The sequence below is a fragment of the Cinclus cinclus genome, chromosome 6 (genome assembly GCF_963662255.1).
Source record: "Cinclus cinclus chromosome 6, bCinCin1.1, whole genome shotgun sequence".
NCBI lineage: Eukaryota > Metazoa > Chordata > Aves > Passeriformes > Cinclidae > Cinclus > Cinclus cinclus.
The window spans coordinates 2700241-2721116 of NC_085051.1; the positions used below are offsets into that span (position 1 = coordinate 2700241).

General features: G+C 40.2%; 2 protein-coding genes across 3 annotated transcripts in view; one reads left to right on the top strand and one right to left on the bottom strand.

The window, feature by feature from the left end:
* The window catches only part of ELP4 (elongator acetyltransferase complex subunit 4), a 136749-nt gene extending 136404 nt beyond the window's left edge, over positions 1-345 (bottom strand). The window contains exon 1 of the mRNA XM_062495164.1: positions 192-345. Coding sequence (XP_062351148.1) covers positions 192-345 — 154 coding nt within the window. The remainder of the gene's footprint in view (positions 1-191) is intronic.
* A 144-nt stretch (positions 346-489) lies between these two features.
* Positions 490-20876, top strand: part of IMMP1L (inner mitochondrial membrane peptidase subunit 1) — a 30895-nt gene continuing 10508 nt past the window's right edge. The window contains exons 1-5 of one of the 2 annotated variants that reach the window (XM_062494885.1): positions 2021-2908; positions 3273-3317; positions 13796-13928; positions 14692-14780; positions 15329-15455. In XM_062494885.1, the coding sequence (XP_062350869.1) occupies positions 13824-13928; positions 14692-14780; positions 15329-15455 (321 nt within the window). In that variant the 5' untranslated portion in view covers positions 2021-2908; positions 3273-3317; positions 13796-13823. Of the gene's footprint in view, positions 531-2020; positions 2909-3272; positions 3318-13795; positions 13929-14691; positions 14781-15328; positions 15456-20876 lie in introns of those variants that run through there. The other variant, XM_062494884.1, reaches the window with a different exon arrangement.

The window sequence follows — 20876 nt, forward strand, 5'->3', positions numbered from 1 at the left end:
CGGGAAACGCGTCCTGCCTCGCCCCGCTCTCCTGCCCCCCCGCCCTGCCCCCGGCCCCAGGGACTGCGGGGAGGAAGGAAAAGCCTGCGGGAGCAGCCGCGGGGTTACGGGAGGCGAGAGGCAGGCAGGGCCTGGCGAAAGGGGAGGGCGGCGGGGGCGCAGCACCGGGTCCCAGTCCCGCTCCCACCAACCTAGCACACAGTCCAGGGAGGGCAGCCCGCTGGAGAGCAGCAGCTGCCCGTGGCGCACCGAGGGCCGAGTGCCCGGCAGGGCGGGCGGCCGGGGGCCGGCCCCGGGCCTGCGCTGGAAGCTGGTGCGGCCCCGCGCCCCGCCGGCCGCCGCCATGTCGGGGCCGGGCAGCAGCAGCAGCAGCAGCACCAGCAGCGACCGAGCGCGCCGGGAGGGCCGGGCCCTCGCTCCGCCAATGGGGGAGCGGCTCGGGGAACGGCGGCCCAATGGGAGCCCGCGTTGTTGGCACGTGCCGAGCCGGGGGGCGGTGAAGGGCTGAGGGCCCGGCAGCGAGCGGGGAGGTGAGAGCGGGGTCGGGGCGGCCGAGGGGCAGCTGGGTCTTGTCTGGTGCCGAGGGGGCCGGCGGCGGGCACGGACCGGCGCGGGGAGTGCGGGACGGGTGCTCTGGAGGGGACACCCCGCTTGTCCCGCGCGTGCCCGAGCTGTCTGTAGGGCCGGGCGTGCAGCGGGCCGTGAGCGGGCAGGCTCGCCTGGCGCGGCGCGAGCACCTTCGGAAAGGTCCTGGAAGGGAAAAGTACTTGTAAAATGTGTTTGCGTAACTGCGCGTAGCATAATATGTGAGTGTGCTCGAGGTCCCTGCTTGTTTGTGCATTGTCGCGGACCTTTGCGGTTAAATGCCATAACTTGGGAGCAAGATCTTGCATCAGCGTGATGGCCCAGGACCAAGACGTGTAGTAGAAAAAGTTAAAAGACATTAAAGTGCTTTGACAAGTACTAGTATGTTTGCTTTGTCAGTCAACGCTTTGTGTTCTGGTACTCTGTAAGCAAGGGAACCCCCTGTCAGTAATAGAGCAGCCCCTATCACAAGTATATGTGTATTTGTTTTTCATCTGTTGGTGATCATCCGAAGTTGCTTGAAGACATTTGTACACAACAGAATATAAAAATGAAGCTTTAATACTATAATCCCTCACTCTTTAATTTCAATGGATAATGTTTACTTCTGTTCTAAGCCAAATTTTTGAACGTCTGTGGTTCTTGAGTCTCTTCCTAATTGAGGAGGGAAAATTCTCTTGTTAAATGTGGGCAGCATGAAAGAGCAACAATATGTGGGCAGTCCTGAACCTCAGACTTTTTCCTTCATATCCGATTCAAATTCAGGAGCGTGAAACTTCAGTATGATGTCTCCCTGCCTGGGGAAATGATGTTCTTTTTGCTGCTGGCCAAGCTTCTTCTCATGCTAAACAGTGGACAGTTCAAGATCTTTTATCAGAATTACCAAGAGGTAGTCTTGGTTTTGTATTTTCTGCTAAGATGTGTAGTACTGAATAATACTTAAAATTAAGTGTAGATAATTGCTGAGTAAAAGAGGTTTCTCTCTGTAGAGGAGATAATCCAAGGACATTTGAAAACGTGGCAAGCAATTAATATAGTTGTTTAATTTCACTTCTGTAATATGTGACCAATGAGGTGTGAATATCTGGAATGGGAAAGGCCTAGAAAAAAAAAAAAGACCCAAATCATTATTCACAATTCTTTTAAAAGGGTTCGGGCATCTGTTTCTGTCAGTGGGGTCCTGTGGTGGAAATTCTGTCTAACTGAAGAGAGGCTGAAACGGAGAGAGAGTTTCTGCACTTCTAAAATATTACAGTAACCGTGCAATTTCTTACTGTATGCTGTCATTCTGGAGCCCACATCCCTGAATATTTCAGGTGTGAGTAACACAATTGCAGGATATCTGTTGGAGAACTTGGTTACAGGAGCTTGTAACCCAGTGATAAGGATATCTTTGATAAGTCACTGCTTACCTGGCAGCAAGAGAATCGAGTGATAAACTGCATGTACTCAATCTGTGATGACTTTTTCCCATTCCAAGCAGTACATTTTCTTTTCTTACTTCATCAACAGTATTTCCTTGCTTTATTTTTTTTTTAATTAAGATACACTATTGTAGGTTGTCTTGACTTCACAGGATAGATGTGAACATACATCCAGGGCTGAGCCCTCTCTTCTGTTCTTCCATTTCTCATTACTACTTGCCTGACATGTAAGGGATTTTTTTTATACTTTTTAAACCTCATTTTCCTACAGGGCAATTAAAATTGTAAGCTAAATAATTCTTTCTCTCTTTTTTTCCCCCCCTTTTCTTTCCTATTGGAACTCATATAAAGAAAGTATTTTGCAAATGGAAATGCTTGTGCCATGCTCCTTTGAGTTTTAGTGTTTCTTGGATAAACTGCACATTTACTGGAAATCTCAGTGGCTCAGGAGCTGATCCAGTGGGTCAGGGTTGCAAAAGAGGAAGTCTTACTCCCTTCTCTGCAATCCATCAAACCCTGGTGCTTATCAGTTCCTTGCTTGAGCTTCCTAACCTGACTTGGAACTATCCATTGACTTTCTCAATAGTTTTATTTTGTACCATCCTGCTGAGCTGGTGCTGTATGGAAAAGGGCACGAACACACCGTGGGGAGGGGCAGCCCAACCTCCCAGCTCTTGCTAGCTGAGAACTTTGTAGTTATTTCAGAATTTCATGGATTTTCACATAAAATGATATTTTTGTTACGAATTTTTTTTTTTTTTTTGTAGGCATCCTTCCAGGTGTAGAGACATGGTATCTTACATTGTAACTTACAGCAGGAGAGACTGTTTCATATATAATAAAAATAATGGAGAAGTAGATACAATTTTTTCAGTAGGAGAACTGAACTTCTAAAATAGGTCAGTAGTTCTGCAGGTGATGTTCATTTTGCCCCAGTCATATTTTAACCTGATGAGTGCAGTTAAAGTCCTATTGATTTAGAAAGCTAGTGGAAATAAGCTATTTTCCAATAGGTATGTGTGTGGGGGGGAGGGTGTGTTCAAATGTAACATTTTAATACAATAAACTTTTCCAAGTCCGTATGTGCTTATGAAAATACTGCTTACAACATCTGACTTTACCTGTATTTCAGACAAATTTCAGGAATGGAACTTATTTAATGGAAGTTTAATTTCATATTTATTTTTAGTTAATTGTTTTAAAATCAATGTTGTTTCATTTTCAGGAATAACGATAGTTTTTTTTTTTTTTACTCTCTTTGAGGGGTCTTGAAGGTTTGCTTATATTCACATGTCCAGTTTTGAAAAGGTGAGTTTTCAGTCATTGTAGAAGACACCACTAGGATCTGCTGTCTGGCAGAAAGCAAGACCACAGGAACTGTAGTTCTAGATATTACCCTAATCCTCAAGTGCACATTATGAGGTAGATAAGTCCTACTGTTCCTGCTTTTGGGGTGGAATGGAAATGCAGAGAAGCTAAGGAACGTGGAAGTGATTTCCAGTGCTCAGGAAGTGTCCTAGGAAGTGATTTCTTGTCATCTGAGCTATGACAATGGACAGTAGTCACACTCAGCTCACTGGAGAATGGAGAACCTTAGACATTTCTGTCTGTTTTGGGATGTCTTAAACTGTAGAATAATCAACTTTCCTTCCTCGCCATTCGCATGTTGTCACACAGACCTGGTCAAATGGGGGTGTCAATTTTAGCTGCAAATCCTAACTGTGCTGTGGAGAGATCAAGCTCTCTCTTTTCCTCTTCTGGCAAACTTGCTGGTCCAATTCAGCTACTTGTCTATGCAAAATGCAGATTCTAAGATGGATTAAGAGGATTTTGGGTGAAAATTCCCTAAGGATAAAAAAAAAAAAAGGAGGGAATACAATGGTGAGCAAGAGGGCAATCAGAACATTTGGGAAGAGGTTGGAATTTGATCTGCATGTATGTTTGACGTTTCTCTTCAAAAGCTGTAGCCTACAGGTTTGGGGAAATCCTGATATCCTCGAAATAGCAGCCCTTGAAGTGTGCTTTGGGTATTTGTGGTTGACAAAAGGAAGCACAGTTGTCCTGGCCTCTCTTTACCACGTGGGTTGCCCGTGTAGGCTCGTAGGGCCTCCAGTTAATTCCAGTTAACACCAGCAGCGCTGTGTGGGCAGTGTTCCTCAACAGCGCGGTGTTTCTGAGGGATGTGTTCTGTTGTCTTTCCTTTCATATTAATGGTTTTGCTAGGTTTCAGTTGTGCTGCGTTAAGATTCATGTGTGCTCTTGCCTTTAGAGCAAATGCTGTTTATTTAGGAACAAAACCCCAGCTTGTTTTATTTCAAACCTGCGTGTCTGCCCGACCAGTTTTCGGTGATATTTTTCTGCTGGATTTACGTGTGGGATAGAGAACCAGAAAACCACATCCCGGTGGCAGTTTTAATTCATAATCTTATTAGCGTTTGCTGTTCCATCGCCAGGCTGCTTCTCTCATCAGTTGTGGAATGTGCTGGTATTAGACTGTACTGATTAAAGTTTTATAGTCACCAAATCAGATTAGCCAGCGAGTCACCTGAGCAGGCTGGGTTTGCAGTCATGTGACCCAGAGCCCTGCTGAGCTCCTGCTGGGAGCTGAAACAAGGTAGTTTGCTTTTGAGATGTTCTTAAGTATCTAACAGCATGGGTCGTGGATTATGGCTGCAAAAGAAGATGGCTTCATTTTCCTGATCTTTGAACTAGCTAGAATAGGATAAGTTTGAAAGTGCAGGATCTTCAGGCCGTGAGCCAACAACTGGAAAGAATGTTTAATCCTGGAAGCTCTGACACCAAAAGACCTGGTTTTTCAGTGTGAAAAAGCTTAAAGACTGCTTATCCAGTCAGTCTGTGGCAAATGAAAGAATTAGTTGGAGTGTTTAGGACTTGCCAGTTGTATGATATCATATAAAACATGACATGATCTTATTCAGAAAGCCTCTGGATGTTACCTAAATTCATCCTTGTGGGTATCCTGAGCAACAGGAAAAAAATGTAAGCCTTTGTCAAATTTAAACAGCTTTTAAACGAGAAGTAAGTTAGGAGACATGAGCTAAAGTAGTATGTGCTGAAGACAAGAAATTATTTTAAAGGTTACTTTATGTTTCTGTAATTTCAGAACTGTACGGTATAATATTACTGAAACCTGTAGAACGATAATCTTGAAAGTGAATTGTGAGTTTAATTTAGTGTCATAATAAGCATCATACAGATTAGTGCTCTATTTAATAGGGGTTGTTTGCCTTGTACTTCTCATACTTCCTTGTGAGACCCACAAAAATGGCACCTCAAGTTTCCAGTGTACTGGCCAGTGATGTTTCTGGTTTTTGTCTCCCATAGATATTCCAGACAGGAATGCTAGCTTGATTTTTTCAGCTACCACCGATTTTCACAGCACTCTGGCCATCCACAGAGTGGGGCATGAACCAGGGTGTGCTGCAGTAAATAGTTCTGTGGAGATGTGTAACTCCACCTGGGCTGAACACAGAGCCTTTCTTGCTCTTCAGAAACTTTGACTAGAATGGGAAACTAATTAGGTCACTGAGGGGCAGATGAAGAAAATCGTCATTTTGGCCTTTAAGTAGAATTTAGATTTTCCAGTGTGAGTTACAAAGCTGGATGAAAGATAAGCAAGCAACCTAGTAAAACTCACTGCAAAGATTCACAACTGGCTGCTTAGGGAAACTTAAGTAGTTTCAAATTTGGAATAATGTTTTGGTGAAAGAAAACCATCAGGAAGCACTGAATATCACTGAATATCTCTTGGATTTTTTTTTTGTTGTTGTTTTGTTTTTTGTTTGGCTTTTTGTTTTCTTTTTTTGTACCCAGGCCGTATTTCAGCAAACCATCATTATTCTTTACTTCAGTACTTTACTTTACCTTCTTCTATTCCCCTACACTGAGCCTGCCAATTCCATGCTAGAAGTGCTGTATTTGTGGGAATCCCATTTGAGGAGTGTGTATCTGGGAGCAGCATTTTTTTTCCCCCAGGTACTAAATTGCATTTTGTTTGAGATAATACATCTAAGAAGAATAAAAATGGATTAACATTTAAAACTGCAGATACTGAAACAGATTGAGGGATACCAAAACATTATCAAGGTCCTAGAAATAACAATCCTGTAACTGGTTACTGCAGAACAGTTCAGTGTATTGGAAATGGGACACACCAGAGGCTGTGGGTGCTGCTGGAAATGTGAGCTTCACAAATTGTTTTGAAGTCCTGTCTTGGTTTTGTATGGAAAGAATAGATGTGTGTTATTTCATTGCAATGAGGGGGTAATTAATCTGAAGCTTAAGCCCTAAGGTTTATTAGAATATGTGTGTCTCTTCAATAGCCATGTTTTCAGTATTTCTGTGGTTTACAGCTATGACTGTGTCCCTAGCAGAGAAAGAAAGGTAATGGAGCTTTTTTTTCCCCACACCCAACTCTTATATTTCTGAGAAAGCTGTTGCACATTCTTGGGAGCCCCCTGCTTCCACCTTTTCTCAGTTGTGCTTCCATTGGTCCAGTAAGTGTGAAGCACTGTTTGATCTTGGTGTTCTCATGCCAGTGCCAAGCCACAGTGATTTTTAAATGGTATTTTTAACATTTCTGGCACAAAAGAACTGAAATTCACAAACATTAAATTGTAGGAATATCGTCAGTCTTCTTAGTATGCACAGAATAGCTGTGAAAGGAGCTGTATGACCAGTAACTGATTTTCATTTTAGAAAAGCAATGTGTTATGGAAGAAAGGGAAAGCAGTGTTCTGTACTTTTGGAACAAACCAGATGAGCAAATGTAGATGAAATAAAATCTGACCACTTATTAAAAACCTAAATAGTTTTGAAGAAGGCAATTCAGGGAGACAGCACTAGTGAAGTTATACAGTGGTTGTTTCTGTACTGCTTTTCTCTTTTACAAGTACCTGTGCCCACATTGGAAACTCCTGTTTGGGGTGGATGTCTGTGGTGAAATGAGCTGTACAGGCTGTGCTTGGTGATGTGTTTGGTGTCAGTGAGAGTGCAGTTTATGGGGCTGGAGCCTGCTCGTGTCTTGCAGGTGCTCTGCACCTCAGCTTGCAATTATTTGCTAAATTGGTGGAAGGCACCTCTACTTATTTGATTCACTAAGTAGTCAGTTTTCACATTTATTGTTGTGTCAGCTGTATCTTTTAACCATCTTTAAACCATCAAATTAAATAGTAGCTTATGCTGGCTTTCTATTTTAGTTCATGCATTTAAAACCCGGAAGTCAGATAAAAAGATAGCTTCAGAATAAATTCAGTATATTATTTATGAGTGGAGCAACACATTAGCATGGAGTTCACAATAGATCATATTGCTTTTATGCCATCTTACAAGCTTAGCAGCACAAACAGAATAATCAACATATTATTTGGCTGTCATCTGCTGAACAGAAAGCAGAGATCACAAGGAGGTTTTCCCTAGCTGCAGTGATGGCCTTTTTGTTCCAAGCCCCCATCTGGGAGGGCCATGGTGTGTTATCATATGGAACGCGGGGTTTGCTGTAATCTGCTTAGCTGCACTGCAGTTTGAATCTTTATTCCATGTTTGTGTAATTTATAATTTTAATGAGACCATGGCTCTTGTGGGCTTTGAAATATATTAAAAGCTCTTTTGTGCATATGCTTTTGTTCTTGCTTAATAGGCTCAGTGTATTTAAAACTGATGAATTTTTATTCATGGATTTGGATGTCTGGGGATTAACTTAGACTGAATATCATTGCACTCATCTATTGATGTTTGGAACTTTTTTATACTTGTATCTCTAAGTGGAGAAGACCTTGTGTTTTACACTTAAAACAGCTCAGAAATAGCTAATAAAATTTTATTGAGCAATGAGAAAAAATACTGATTACAGTGTATTTTTACTGTATAAAATCTCATGAAGTACCATTTTGCTCTGAAAAAGTCCTTGAATCCATGTACATATGTGTGTTTAGAACTTTGTAACTTAAAAGCAGTATGGGAAAGCAGTCAGCATTTTTGCAGAATAATAGCAGTGATAAGCAGTTGATTTGCATTTTTCTTCTATTCAGGTAACTTGAAAATATAAATACTGTGCACTTTCTTGTCTGACTGTTGCCTTTCTCCTGTTTTTCAACACATTTTTTTAATGCAGAGTGTGCATAAACTGTTTCATTAGAAGGTGATGCTTATTACTGGGGGGTATTGATAAACATACAGAAGGATTCTCCACTGCTATTTTCTTACAGTGCTAAAACTGGTCTTGTTTTTTGCTTTTGCATTTTTCAGATGCTTAATGGTTTGTTTATGGTTTAATTATCTTGTCAGTTTTGATTTACTGTTTGTTTAAAGATTCGATACTCTGTGACTTCTGGGTTCCTAAACTACTGTGGAACACTCTTCAATGATGACATTCCCTCTTGAGACCATCATTACCAATAAGATGGAGACAACTGTATTTTTTCTAAATAGTCTTGCTGATGGTGTACTGAACTGTGGAGGGGGTTGGGGTTTTTGTTTGTGGTGTTTTTGTTGGGTTTGCTGGTTTTTACCAGCTGATCATCATCTTTGTAATGACAAAACACTTCAAGCAAACAACCTTTTTAGTTCCCAGTGCATAGGGGACTTATTTACCCTCTTCTATTCACTGCTTTGTGCAGTATTTCCAAAACCATGTTTCCACAAGATGTGTCAGCTGGGAAGTGCAGGGGACACACGAGCCATGGGCAACTTTGGATTCTGTAGGGTTGTAGATTTTTGGTGCCTAATGTGAAAATTAAGCTTGTAACTCTCTCTCTTACTAATCTGAAATGAATTTTCAGTGTTTATATGTCTGTGTCTCAAGAAAGTGAATGTATTGAAATTTAAGATAAGCACATGTAGTTATTTTTGTTTGACCATTGTGACATAGGCTCAGCCCGTTTTCCTCAGTTATCGGGAAGGTGACTGTGGAGTCTGCCGGACCTTTAGTGTTTGTCCTGACTTTGACCTTGTTGCAGAAGACTGTAAAGTGAATATTTTGGCCTCCCTCAGAGGCCCAGGTTTGCCACGTGTGACCGTGCCTTTGCTCAGCTGTCTGGATTTTGATGTTCAGCAGAGGTGTGTATGGAGCTGCAGAGGAGGAGAAGCTTTGGAATGCGTCTGGCCATTAAAGCAGCGGTTTAGTCGGGCTTGTGCAAGTGTTAGGAGCTGCTTCCCAAAGGTAAATAGAGCCAGCGAGAACTACCTGAGACCTGTTGAAAAATTGCTCGTTCTTGTCAGCAGTCTCTGGTTATTTAACACCAGCGAGTTGTGTCATGTGCGTTATGTTTACAGGATTAAACTCCTTGTCAGCTGGAGATCAGTAGCTGAAGGAGCTCTCGTTGGACACAAACTGGCAGTGCCTAGAAGAGATAATGTGTAAAAAAGTCATTTCTTCCAGAATATCACCAAGCTTGCTCACATTTGCCAGACCAAGTCCAGTGCTTCTTCCAGAGTAAAGCACAGCTGGAAATAAAAAGCAATTCTGTGTGATCCCCAGCACAGAGGGACCTTTTGAAAAATGTTCTTTGTTTTGCTTTAGATGTTCAGAATCATCAGATTGTAATTAGAATATTTAAAGCATTTTGTATATTATGGATCTAGTATGGGAAGCATTCAAATAAAGATAGACACTTAGCTCTTTTAGCACATGGAACATCAATTTCATGCAGAAGTTTTAAAATAATAGTTTAATATCAATAACAGCTCAAACATGAATATTTAAATGGCCTAGTCAGTGTGCAGTTTTTTCTTCGGTTTGGGCTTTTGGATTTTTTTTTCAAGTATTCTCAGAGTAATTTTGTGGGAAAGAGATGGTGCAAGTTATGTGTAGAAGAAAGTGTCTGGTTAGACGTGGAAGCTGTTAGGAGAAGAGTTTCTGTTGAGGAAGGAAAAACTGATAAAGTATCACTTCATATCCAATGAAATTCCAGAATTGGAAAGGATTATAGAAAACAAATGCAACTGGAAAATTCTTATGAAAGTGAAAAATCTGTTTAGTGCCAGTGATTCATTTAGTCATACTTTGAGTGCCTGCAGTTTTGATTGTCCTATATTTAAAAATTCAGCACCGTATCTTAAATTGTTTTACACGATGCTATTGGTTTTCTGGAAATGATAAATCTGCTCATTGATTTTCTAATTTTATTATGTACACAGCTAATTGTAATCCAAGATTACAGCAAACAAGATGTTAATTTCTAGACAACCTATGTACATTTCCCTCAGAGGGTGAGTGTTACAGAAGCAAAGAGTACAAAGAGAATACCATTTGTGCTATCCTCACAGGAGCTGTCAATAAAAGATGTAATAGGGGATTTAGGAATCTGGAAATGGCCAACTAATTTATGTGAATCTATTTTATTTCAGCTAGAAAGCCCAAGCTCTGTTTCGTCTGCACTGCATATTGCAGAGCACAGGCTGTCTATAGAAAACCAGGTGGCTGCATATGGATAGTCCCTTGATATCATTCACTTGCTGTGTAATCTTATTATGCAAAGTTCTAATCTTCACCTAGAATGAATGCCTCTGGGTCAGAATATAGTCATATCAGGGTTTTTGAGGTCATGTTTTGTGATCCTTAGCTTATTCTTCTAAGTAGAGCTGGGATTTAAAGAGTATTCCCCAGACACTGGCAGAGATAGACAGCAAAACCTGCTGCCTTTTTGGAAGACAAGACCAACATGAGGTCCCTGGTAGGATTAAACTTGATTTGTAGCTGTAGGATTTTTTAACAGATGTATTATTGGACAGGGAATAGGGGGCCACCAGCACAGCGAAATTGGATCACAATTGGCATTCTCAGGGAGTCCGCTGGCTGCTAAAACAGCAGCTGCATGTGGATTTGACTTCTTTCAGGTGAAGCGACTTCCAGTCATTTGGAAAGGATGGGATGAAAAGGAACCTTGGTGATAATTTTGATGTCTGCAAGATTTAGTACCAATGTAATGGGATTATCGGTAACACCTTCACTGCAGAAAAAGCCACCTGGCGCTATAACTGGCAGCAACTGAGAACTAATCCTTTCCCATCTCTTGGATGTCATTCATGAGGCTCAAAGTGATTTCTACCCTGCTAGCTGTGATTAATTTTATAAACAAACAAACAAAACCCGGGTGATGAAAGCATAGGCTATGGAAGGAGAAGGGAACAGAAGATAATAGTAATTACATTTTGCATTTTATTTGCTGGGGGGGGATAAACTATACAGTTGTGGTGGAATAACCAAGTTGTGTTCTTTGTGATAAATATGGATGTGTGACCTTTTTTAACCAATGTTGATTTCAGTATAAATTTTTTTAGCTCCCTGCTATATGACAGTAGGTAGTGCCTGGAAGTAATTACAACAGGTTTTAGACCATTAGTTCTGCAATAAGGAGGTTTATACTACAGAGCCATTAAGTTTTTAAGGGAGCTGTAAGTTAAATAATTTGTTTTATTGTGCTTAATGTTCTTATGTTCAGTCTGGTGGAGTTGCTTGCTGATGGTACTTTGCATTAAAATTGTGTGACGTGGAAAACTTCAGCTGTTTACTTTCTTGTGATAAACAATATGACTGTCTCAGAAATGTATTGATACAAGGTTTTCAGAGGAAACAATTGTATTTTATTCATGGTCATGTTAATTATTTCTGTGTGGTTTTTTTTAAACAAGCTAGTTTGTTTTGGTGGTTTTTTCACTGGATTTACTCTTGGTACAATCACTTATTAACTAGAAGTTGTTACTTACAACTACATGAAAGCTTCTAGGATTTTAGTTATTTGGAATGAATATTAGATGTCTAAAGATGAACCTTAACATTTCAAACACCCTCCCATACTCGGGAGGTACCTTGCAGGGTCAGACTGTATAATTCAGGTCATATGCCTTCATTTGAAATTAACTTTCTTGGGTAGTAGTCAAAAGCTTTTATATAAAGCTACAATTTTTTGATGGTTGTCATAAAATCTGATAAGTTTGAGCATTTGAAGAAAAAACATTTATAAATAGGGATTGATGAAATCCATGTCTCAGGAGTTAAGACTTTATTTTAAGAGAACTGGGAACAAAATTTGAGAGCTCTTCACTCATGTTCTCTTCTTGTGGTTAGTTTCTTTCCATGGCAGCTCTAGCAGCAGGCAAAGCTCACTCTGAGCTCTGGATTTCCCTGAGTGGCTCCCAAATCTACTCGTGAGCATCGTGGGAAAACACATCCCTAGGCTTGTGTCATCCAAATTGAAATTGCTTCCAATCACTTTGAAACTTATTTTCTGACATGTATAGCAGTTGTTTAGGGTTTCATTACAAAAACATTTTAGTTACAACCTGGCAGCTGTTGGCATGGGAGGTTTTTCTATTCTCTTGGTGCTGTTACTGTTTATTTGTCCCAATGTGATCTGCGTACTCTGGGCAGTGTAATGCATTGGTTGTAAATGCCTTTTTACCTGCAGTACCCACAGGTGCCTAAATTCTCCATCTTAATATTTTAATATAAGGTTTCTGAACAGCATGGAGCAGAAATAGAGGATGCTTGTGCAGTATTTTTCTTTCTCCCTGACCTGAGAAGCAATGTGAGGCTGCCTTTCTAGCAGGTGCTGCTAAGAAGTATTGATGATGGGCTTCTCTCAAAACGTAGTTGTGGTCATGCATTCACAGTAGTTCTGCAACTCAACTTCATCTACTGTGCCTTCAGCTTCCCTTTATCACCTGTGGCACATTTCTGGGTTCACAGTGTGTCTGGCCCTAAGAGTAAGGCATTGGTTGGTGCTTTCATGGTGCACTGAATTGAGAAGAGCCAAGCACTTCTCTGCCTCCCCCGAATGAATTCTGCTGAAAGTGCATTCCCCTTCCAGGGGAGCTGTTTCCGTTCCTGCAGCGTGTCCTGCAGTGAGCTGGGTGCTGCATCTGCCAATGACACAATTCAAAGACTTTTCTGTTTTCCATTGTAATTCAGGTCATTACTGTGAAAATGGTCAGATAAGCTTATGAATGAGGAATCACAGCTTGGTTTAAGCTGTTCTAGTCCAGAGAAGTTTATGTGAATAAAGAAAGTACATATTTTTGGAACAAGGAAGTGAACTTGGTAGAGAATATTTGTTCCCAGTAATGATAGTCTTTTGAATGTATTCAGGCAAAATTGCCAGTAGATTCTAGTGAGAGTTGTGAAAACAAAGCCATGCACTTCACAGTTCCTGTCTTTAATTCGTGAAATGCAATGAAATGTAGAAGAAGGTGTCTTCATTTCATTTTGAAGCGGGCATATTTTACACAGCATTTTTCCTTTTTTTCTTTTCAACATACTGTATTTGCTTAGCAAGCTCTATTGACCTGACTTATTGAAAGAGGGAAATCTTGCAGTGGTTTTAGTTCATGATAAGGCAACACTGAGTTTAAGGGGATGAGGTTTCTTGCAGAACATAGAACGTGCTTCAATTACTTCAGTACTGTTTTCCACTTCCTTAAGTGTAGCCATCAAATTGTGGTAAGGAAACATTTTAGTCAGATTAGCATTGCAGGAACTGGATCTCCTAATCACAAGTGGACCTGAATACTTGGGAAGGGGATCAGAAAATGTGTGCAGGCTAATGTGCTGCAGAAGTTATGGCACTGTGCTGCAGCTCAGAGCACAAAGACTGACGCCTTATTTCTATGTCTACCTCTTCAGGCCTATCAGATTATTTGTTGGTTTCATTACATTGTGTTTTTTGGGTTTTTTTTTAATCTTGTCCATCTGTTACACACAAAAGATGGGTTTGCAAATGTTAGGTTGATTGTTCTCCAATGAGTGATTCTCTTCTGTTTTGCTGTAGAACCAGCTGAGCAACGTACCACTGTAGGATGCTTCGCCATGCCCTAGGAAAAACCTTCCGATTTCTGGGGTACACGGTGCAATATGGCTGCATAGCACACTGTGCCTTTGAGTACCTTGGAGGAATTGTTGTGGTAACTCTTCATTTTGTGACATTTAAAAGGAGATCAAACTGGAATACTGATATTTTTGTGTGTGATGATGCCAGTATTTCAGGTTTCTTAATTTTCTTCGAAGCATGTAACGCAGTTTATGGGAAGCAGGTCCAGCTTTTATGAAAGCTATTTGTACTTTAGGCCTTCATGTTTTCTGATGTGTTATTGCTTGTAACATCACTGAAGTAAATGGGAAACTCTGATTAAGCCTTTTGCAGAGAGTCCTTCCTTTAAGGAGTGGAGTCACTGAGAGGAAATGCCTTTTTCACACTCCAGCCAAGTTTCTGGGTGTTTTATGCTCCCTGCCCCTCCTCCCCAGGTCCTTAATCTGGCAGATAATGCTGCTGGGCATGGAGGAGTTTGGCTGTGAGCTGCTCTTGCAGCTTCTGTGATGATTCTGTGTCACACAGAAAACAAAGGGGTAAGCTGGTCCTAAAAATTGAGCACTGCTCCTAAAAATTTATTGGAAATGCAGTGCTGAAAGGAATCCATAGGGGCCTGTAGCACCTAGTGCAGTTCAGGACCAATCCCAAGGAAATATGCAGCTGTAGCAGAGTCAGAGGTGCTCTGGAGGCTCCCCATAGCTTTTAAATACATCACACATTCCTTGGAGGAGCTCACTTTTACTTCTCTACATTATACCTTTTCTAATTTACTAGCATATCATTTGAATATTAATTTCTTTTAGATAAAAGTAGTTCAAAATGGTAAATTTTTTTTCTTCTTTATTTTTGCTTTGCAGTGTTCTGGACCTTCAATGGAACCAACCATTCAAAACTGTGATGTTGTGTTTTCGGAGAGCCTCAGCCGCCACTTTTATTGTATCCGAAAGTACGCTCCTCTGCTGAGACCAGATCTGACATTCTCTTTGCCAGGGCTTGTCAACAACCACATTCTGCCCTTTAGTTTTTGTTCATTACCCTGCTTCTAACTCGTAATTTTTCATTGTGTCTAAAGGATGTTAAAATTATCAGCACAAACATCCCAATGAACAGCTTGTCAAAATTCAGTTTGGATTTAGTCTTTTCTCACTTTCACAGCTTTGTCCAAAAAAATAGAAAAAAAAATCTATTGAGCGAATGTAACTTCTTCTCTAAGCAGTTTGGTCTTGAAAACCAGTTATGGGTATCACTGGTCTCAGGTTGTAGTCTTAAATGTTTCATAAATGAGCTAAATAACAAAAATTCACTCCACTTTTAAAACTTTCTGAAATGATACCTGAGTAAAACTGAAGAAACCAAAATTGTGCACAAGAATTTTCAGCACAATGGACTGTCTTTAATGTGTGTGAGTATTTTTGGAGTAGACACATGTACTCAGCCAAATAGTTTGTAATTAGAGTTCTTCTGTTTGTTTTTGTTTCTGTTTTTTCCTCTCAGAGGAGATATTGTAATTGTGAAAAGCCCAAATGACCCCAGATCAAATATCTGTAAAAGAGTAATTGGCTTGGAAGGGGATAAAGTCTGCACAAGCAACCCTTCAGATTTCCTTAAGAGTCACAGCTATGTAAGTATTAGAGTTTCTTACTATGTAAATTAATGATTACTTAAGTAGGCCTGGTGGTCTGTAAAGGATTTGCAATATTTGAGGATCATAATAAATCATAAATTATGACATTAATAAATTATTGAATACGTACAGTAAAATGTTGTACTTTTAGACTGTGTATGCTAAGCTGTCTTTCTCTGCCTTTTGTGTGTGTAGGAACTGTAGACAGATAATATTTTGGCTCTGCCCTTTGCTTAGTCCTTCTTTCCTGGAAGAATACTCTGAAATTCTCTGTATAAATTCTCTGCTGTCAAGATGACAGATGCAGGTGCTTGGTGTTCAGGCAAAACTGTTCTTGTATTTTAAACACTAAGAAGTGAATATTTGACTTTGCAGATTTTTCTTTCAAAATTATACTTTAGTGTATCTCTATTTCAGTGTAGCAATATTTTATGTTCCTCAGTATGCTTGGAAAAGTATACATTTTCCTAACTTGACCAAAAGGTCAGGTGATGCAATGAAAAGGGAAGAATAATCTTAATGTTTTTTTTGTCCTTATGCAGCTAGACTTTGAAGAAATTTGGGAAGATGAGTGACAAAATGTTTTTAGCAACATCTTTCTAGGTTATCATTAGAAAAATCCTCAGGAACCATGATCACAGAAAAATGTAGGGTTTTTCTTGTCCCAGAAGCCTGTTTGACTGTTACTTCTATTTGGCACCTCGTGGAGCCATTAAATATTCCCAGGTGTTTTGAATCTTTAAAGAAAGCTGTGATTTTGCCCTTTCCTATCCACTTCATCCTCAGAATAAGAAGAATGAGCATGTGGCCAAAGTCCTGTGCTGTGAAGGTGGAGAATTTTATGGAACACTGTTTACAGGCAGCTACAGTGTGTGACACATAAATCCTGTAAGAATTTAGCTTTCATAGAGGCAGCCACCTTCACCAGAGAAGCTCCAGGTACCATTACTTTATTTGTATTAAGCAGCTGGAGTTTGTCTTTACTAAAAGCAAAAATTCTTGTCAGCATTTTGTTTAGCACCAGAAAGTAAGGATATGAGTCACACCCTGCTCTGAGGGTTTGAGTTTGTTCCTTGCACTCCACTGTTGAAGCAAGACACCTTGGGTACCTGCATCTAATCTGCAGTTCTGGTCTAATCCAGCACCCCTGCAGCTGCTGTTCTTAGACTTTGATCACTCGTGGGCATAAAGAAGGAACTCATTTTCTGTTACGTTTTGAAGGGGAGGACAGAACATTTTGTTTTTCCACAGATCAAATTGTGTTAACCATTTAACCAACAAAAAACCTATCAAAACCCCAAAGAACACAAACCCACCTTTCTTACCAAGTTGAAGAAACCCTCTAGCTCTGGTGGAGCTCCTAATTATGATGGAATATGCGTTTTCCAGAGGAGTTCAAGCTGAGAGGGAAACCTGAATTCTGTTACACTGACAGAAGACACAAATTGAATTTCTCTGAGCATCTTGTCTTATTCTTGAAAAGAAAGTTTGGGAAAGATTTGTACTTAAAACAGGATGTCAGCTTTTCTGGAAACTGAAGTAACCAAGTGAGTATGCAGCAGAACAATTTCTGCCCTAGAGCAGAATTTCTTGTTTCCAGTTTTAATCCAGAATATGAGGAGAAAGAGCAGATGGGCTATGCAGAGTCCATTTCCTGTTTTCTTAAAGCTAATGTGTGGAAATACAGCAAAGAGACAAGTTTTTGTAATTCCTACATCATAAACTCTATCTAGGAGGAGAAATTACCTAAATGGAAATGATTTTGTGTCTGATACCTGTTTTCCTCATGTCTTTAGTGCTTGGTAAAGAGGTAGGTCTTTCCATCTGTTCTGGAGACACTTCCTTTGCAGAAGAGTAAATTCTCAACGTGGATATCTGTACTTTATATTCATAACTGAGGCTGGATTATTCACTAAGTAAATTGTTGGGGAGGGGAACCATGATGCATGTTCATGTTTAGGCAATTGCCTAATCAAATTTCTTCTTTTAGTGAATCACTGCTATGCACTTTTAACTCAAACACAGAATTCACCACAGCAAATAATGGCAGCAGATGTACAGGGAACTGCCTTTTTGTTGTTACTTTCCTGAGGTGGGTTTTTGAAAGAAAAGATAGTCCAAACTGAGGAGAGGCCTGGGCTGTGATTCTAAATGGCCAGGAATGCTGCTGGGGGGTCTGTCTGCCAGGGGAAGGTACCACTCCTTAAGTAAGCAAAGCCTGGAAGGTGCCATGAGTTTTGCACTTTATGTTCAGCTGCTGACTGCCTTTTTTTAAACAGGAAATCTGAGTGGTGTGTGAATGCTGTGACTCCAAAGTGTGTAAGGTCAGAGCAGTCTTTGTTTTTATTATAGCAAACTGCTCAGTTTTCCTTGAGGGCTTGTCTCCTATTTTGGGACGTTCCTGACACGTTTGCAGACTTACACAGTAAATAAGAACATCAGATGCCAGCAATATTGCCAAATTAGGCAGCTCAGACCCCTGCTTCAGTCTGTGCTGGTGGTTGCCAGCCAGTGGATAGGTTTTCTGAGTTAGCCAGTTCCTGAAGATGGCAGAGTAATGGCAATACAATGGACTTCATGCAGCTGAGGGTGAAATTACCTGTAAGCATCTGCTTTAGATTTGCCCTGAAAGGAGAATCCTCAGAGCCACGTTAGTAGGAATTGTAGTTTGTATTGACTGTGTCAGTCAGGATGTGTTGGCATATTTTACAGGATTTAAGTTAGGGATTTTTGTGCTTCGAAGCATTGTCACACACAGTTCTTACCCTGAAGCCCAAGAGAATGCTAAAATCAGATTCTACTTGAGGTGCTGGTTCATTCATGAATATACTTCTCAGGATGCCTTTATGTGTAGGTAGGAGAATGGAGAACTCTGTTTACAATTTGCTCTCTGTAAAATTACACAGATGAGATACATTATTGCTGCAAACAACCAAGGAGATACCTGTAGATAAAAAAAAAAAGAATCCAAACAAAACAACCTTCCAAGCTATAATGAAAAGAAACAAACAAAAAAAAATCATACATAAGCTGAATAATTTGTTCTGAAAAGAGGTATTTCAGATGAGTAGAAATGCACTATAGCAGTGGCAGTTAAAATACTCTTGCTGCTGTATTTAACTCAAGGAATACATCATAAGAGAAAATTATTTTTGTCAGAGTGCACTAAGTGTAAAGCTGTATCAAAAAACTGTCTTTGATGGAGCTGATGGAACTAATGCCACATAGAAAACTGAGTGCTGTAAGTCAGGCATGTGCTGAAATTACAATTTAAGTACGTAAGATTGGAGTTTATCTGTGGAGCAATAATTAGGGAAATCTTCCTATTTACATGAAAGTATAATGAAATTCTTTTTTGAATAAGCTGCTATAGCATTAGAAGGCTAGGAAGAGGTAGTTTTCCTTTTTGTTGCTATCTGGTATGGAATGTGAGTATTAGGCTGGTGGTTTTACAGGGCTCTTTTTTTGGTTTTGTGCTAAATGTACATTTCTAAATAGAAACAAGTGCATAGGCTGAAATAAACATTTAAGAATGCATAGTGTATTTTTTTTGTATCAGAGGCAATGTGGTATGAACCCAGAAGTTAAAAAGATAAACAACTAATGTATTCAGAATTAATTTCACTTACTAAAATATATCCTATTTTATTCATTTAATTATATGGATGTAAATAATGAGGATTAATAAGGAAATTAATCACAGTTAGCCCCTGAAATGGTCCTTAAAAAAAAAAAAAACAAACAACTGAAAGGTTATTTTTCACATTTAGGCTTTTATTTCCTGTTTAAAAAGTCTTGGTACAGGTTTATAATTCAGACCGAGTATCTTATTGCTCTATTTGAATTTGTTTTAATGCCATTTACTTTAGCTTTGATTTCTTTACGTACCATATGTTCTTGTGCTGCAGGTCCTATTTACAGTGTGAAAAAGTGAGGGGTAAACCATCAGACTCAAACAGCTTGTATGTCATAAACCACCAATATGCTGAGCCTTCGTGGCACTTAAACAAAAGTAGTTCCTAATAATGTCACTTAATAGAGGCAGAGTCTGTAAATAAGGAACTGCCTTTTGCAAGTCCCGGTGATAAAAAGCTGAGATACAGATCCATATCTCAGCAGCACGGTGCTGGTGATCAATCCCAGCTCCCACTAATGCTGCCAGCCTGGCTGGTGGGGGAGTGTGTTTGCCTTGTGCTGAAGCGAGCCTCGCTGCGGAGATGGCAGCTCCTCATCCTGTGGGAGCTCCAGAGCTAACAGAATTCCCCAGATAATGTACCTCGCTGTGTTTGCACGGTGCTGTTAGCTCTTAAACACTTCTTGGCAAATGCAGTAAGAGTATGATGTGGGCACTAAGAATAACATAATGTCAAGGCAAACAACACAGTATCTTAATCACTGCCCAGTTCTGCTGGTTTTGGATACGCTGTGCAAGACACTGAAAAGTGGTCTGATATTTCAGAGCACTCAGTACTAGTGGATAGTCTCTTTAAAATATCCTAAGTAGCAATTAAAAATAAGCCTAATTAAAACTCCACTTCTTTTCCCCTTGCTCTAAGTATCTTAATGTTTACACTCATGGTTTAGTACTTCTCTGAGTAAGTTTCAGTAGTACAGAAAATCAGGAAGGTATTTCCTTGCTCCTCCTTTGCTCTAAGTGTTCTAGAGTCTTGAGAGAAGGTCATGCCGTAATTCTAACCAGCAGCTGTGCTGAATGTCTGGTGGGAGAGGAGAGCTAATTTGCCATATTTGTTGATTTGCAGATAGCTCTGTATCCCAGTATAGAGAGTTCATGACTCATGCTCACTTTGAATTTTCTGAGAAGTCATTTTGAATCAAAATTCTGATTCGTCAAAACTAAATTGTTCAAGGGATAAGAAACACAAAGGATTTTATCAGTCTATTTCCCAATATTTCCAGGGTTTCTTCTGCTCAGGTGGCTTGGTCTTTTGTACCTTTGCAGGTTTGGTTTGGTTTGGTAATACTTGAAGAACATACAAGTAGCTACATTTTATGATTCTGTCATTCCTCTGCTCAAAGTTCAGTAATAGCTTTTAGGGAACTGCTCAGGATGGTGAAACCAACTGCTTGGGACTCAACTAAACTTTTGAGCACAAGTTTTAGTGTCACTGTACCAGCTGTGCAGGAGAGATTTAGGTCACTCCTGATGGAGCTGGTGACAAGATTCCTTAACCCTGATGATAATATTTATCAGCTACTGCTCTCCCAGGCTGAAACCTGTAGGTCAGTGAGCACACCAGTGATGGTGATGGGTTCTGTCTTAGAACCTGTAAGTTCCAGTTGGGGTCTGCACCCACAGGGTTTTTTGTTCTCGGACTTAAACTTTTGGATGACCCTGTTACATCATCTGTTATATGAAGGAGAAAATCAAGCCCTTCTTAATTATTGCTGTCAGAAAGG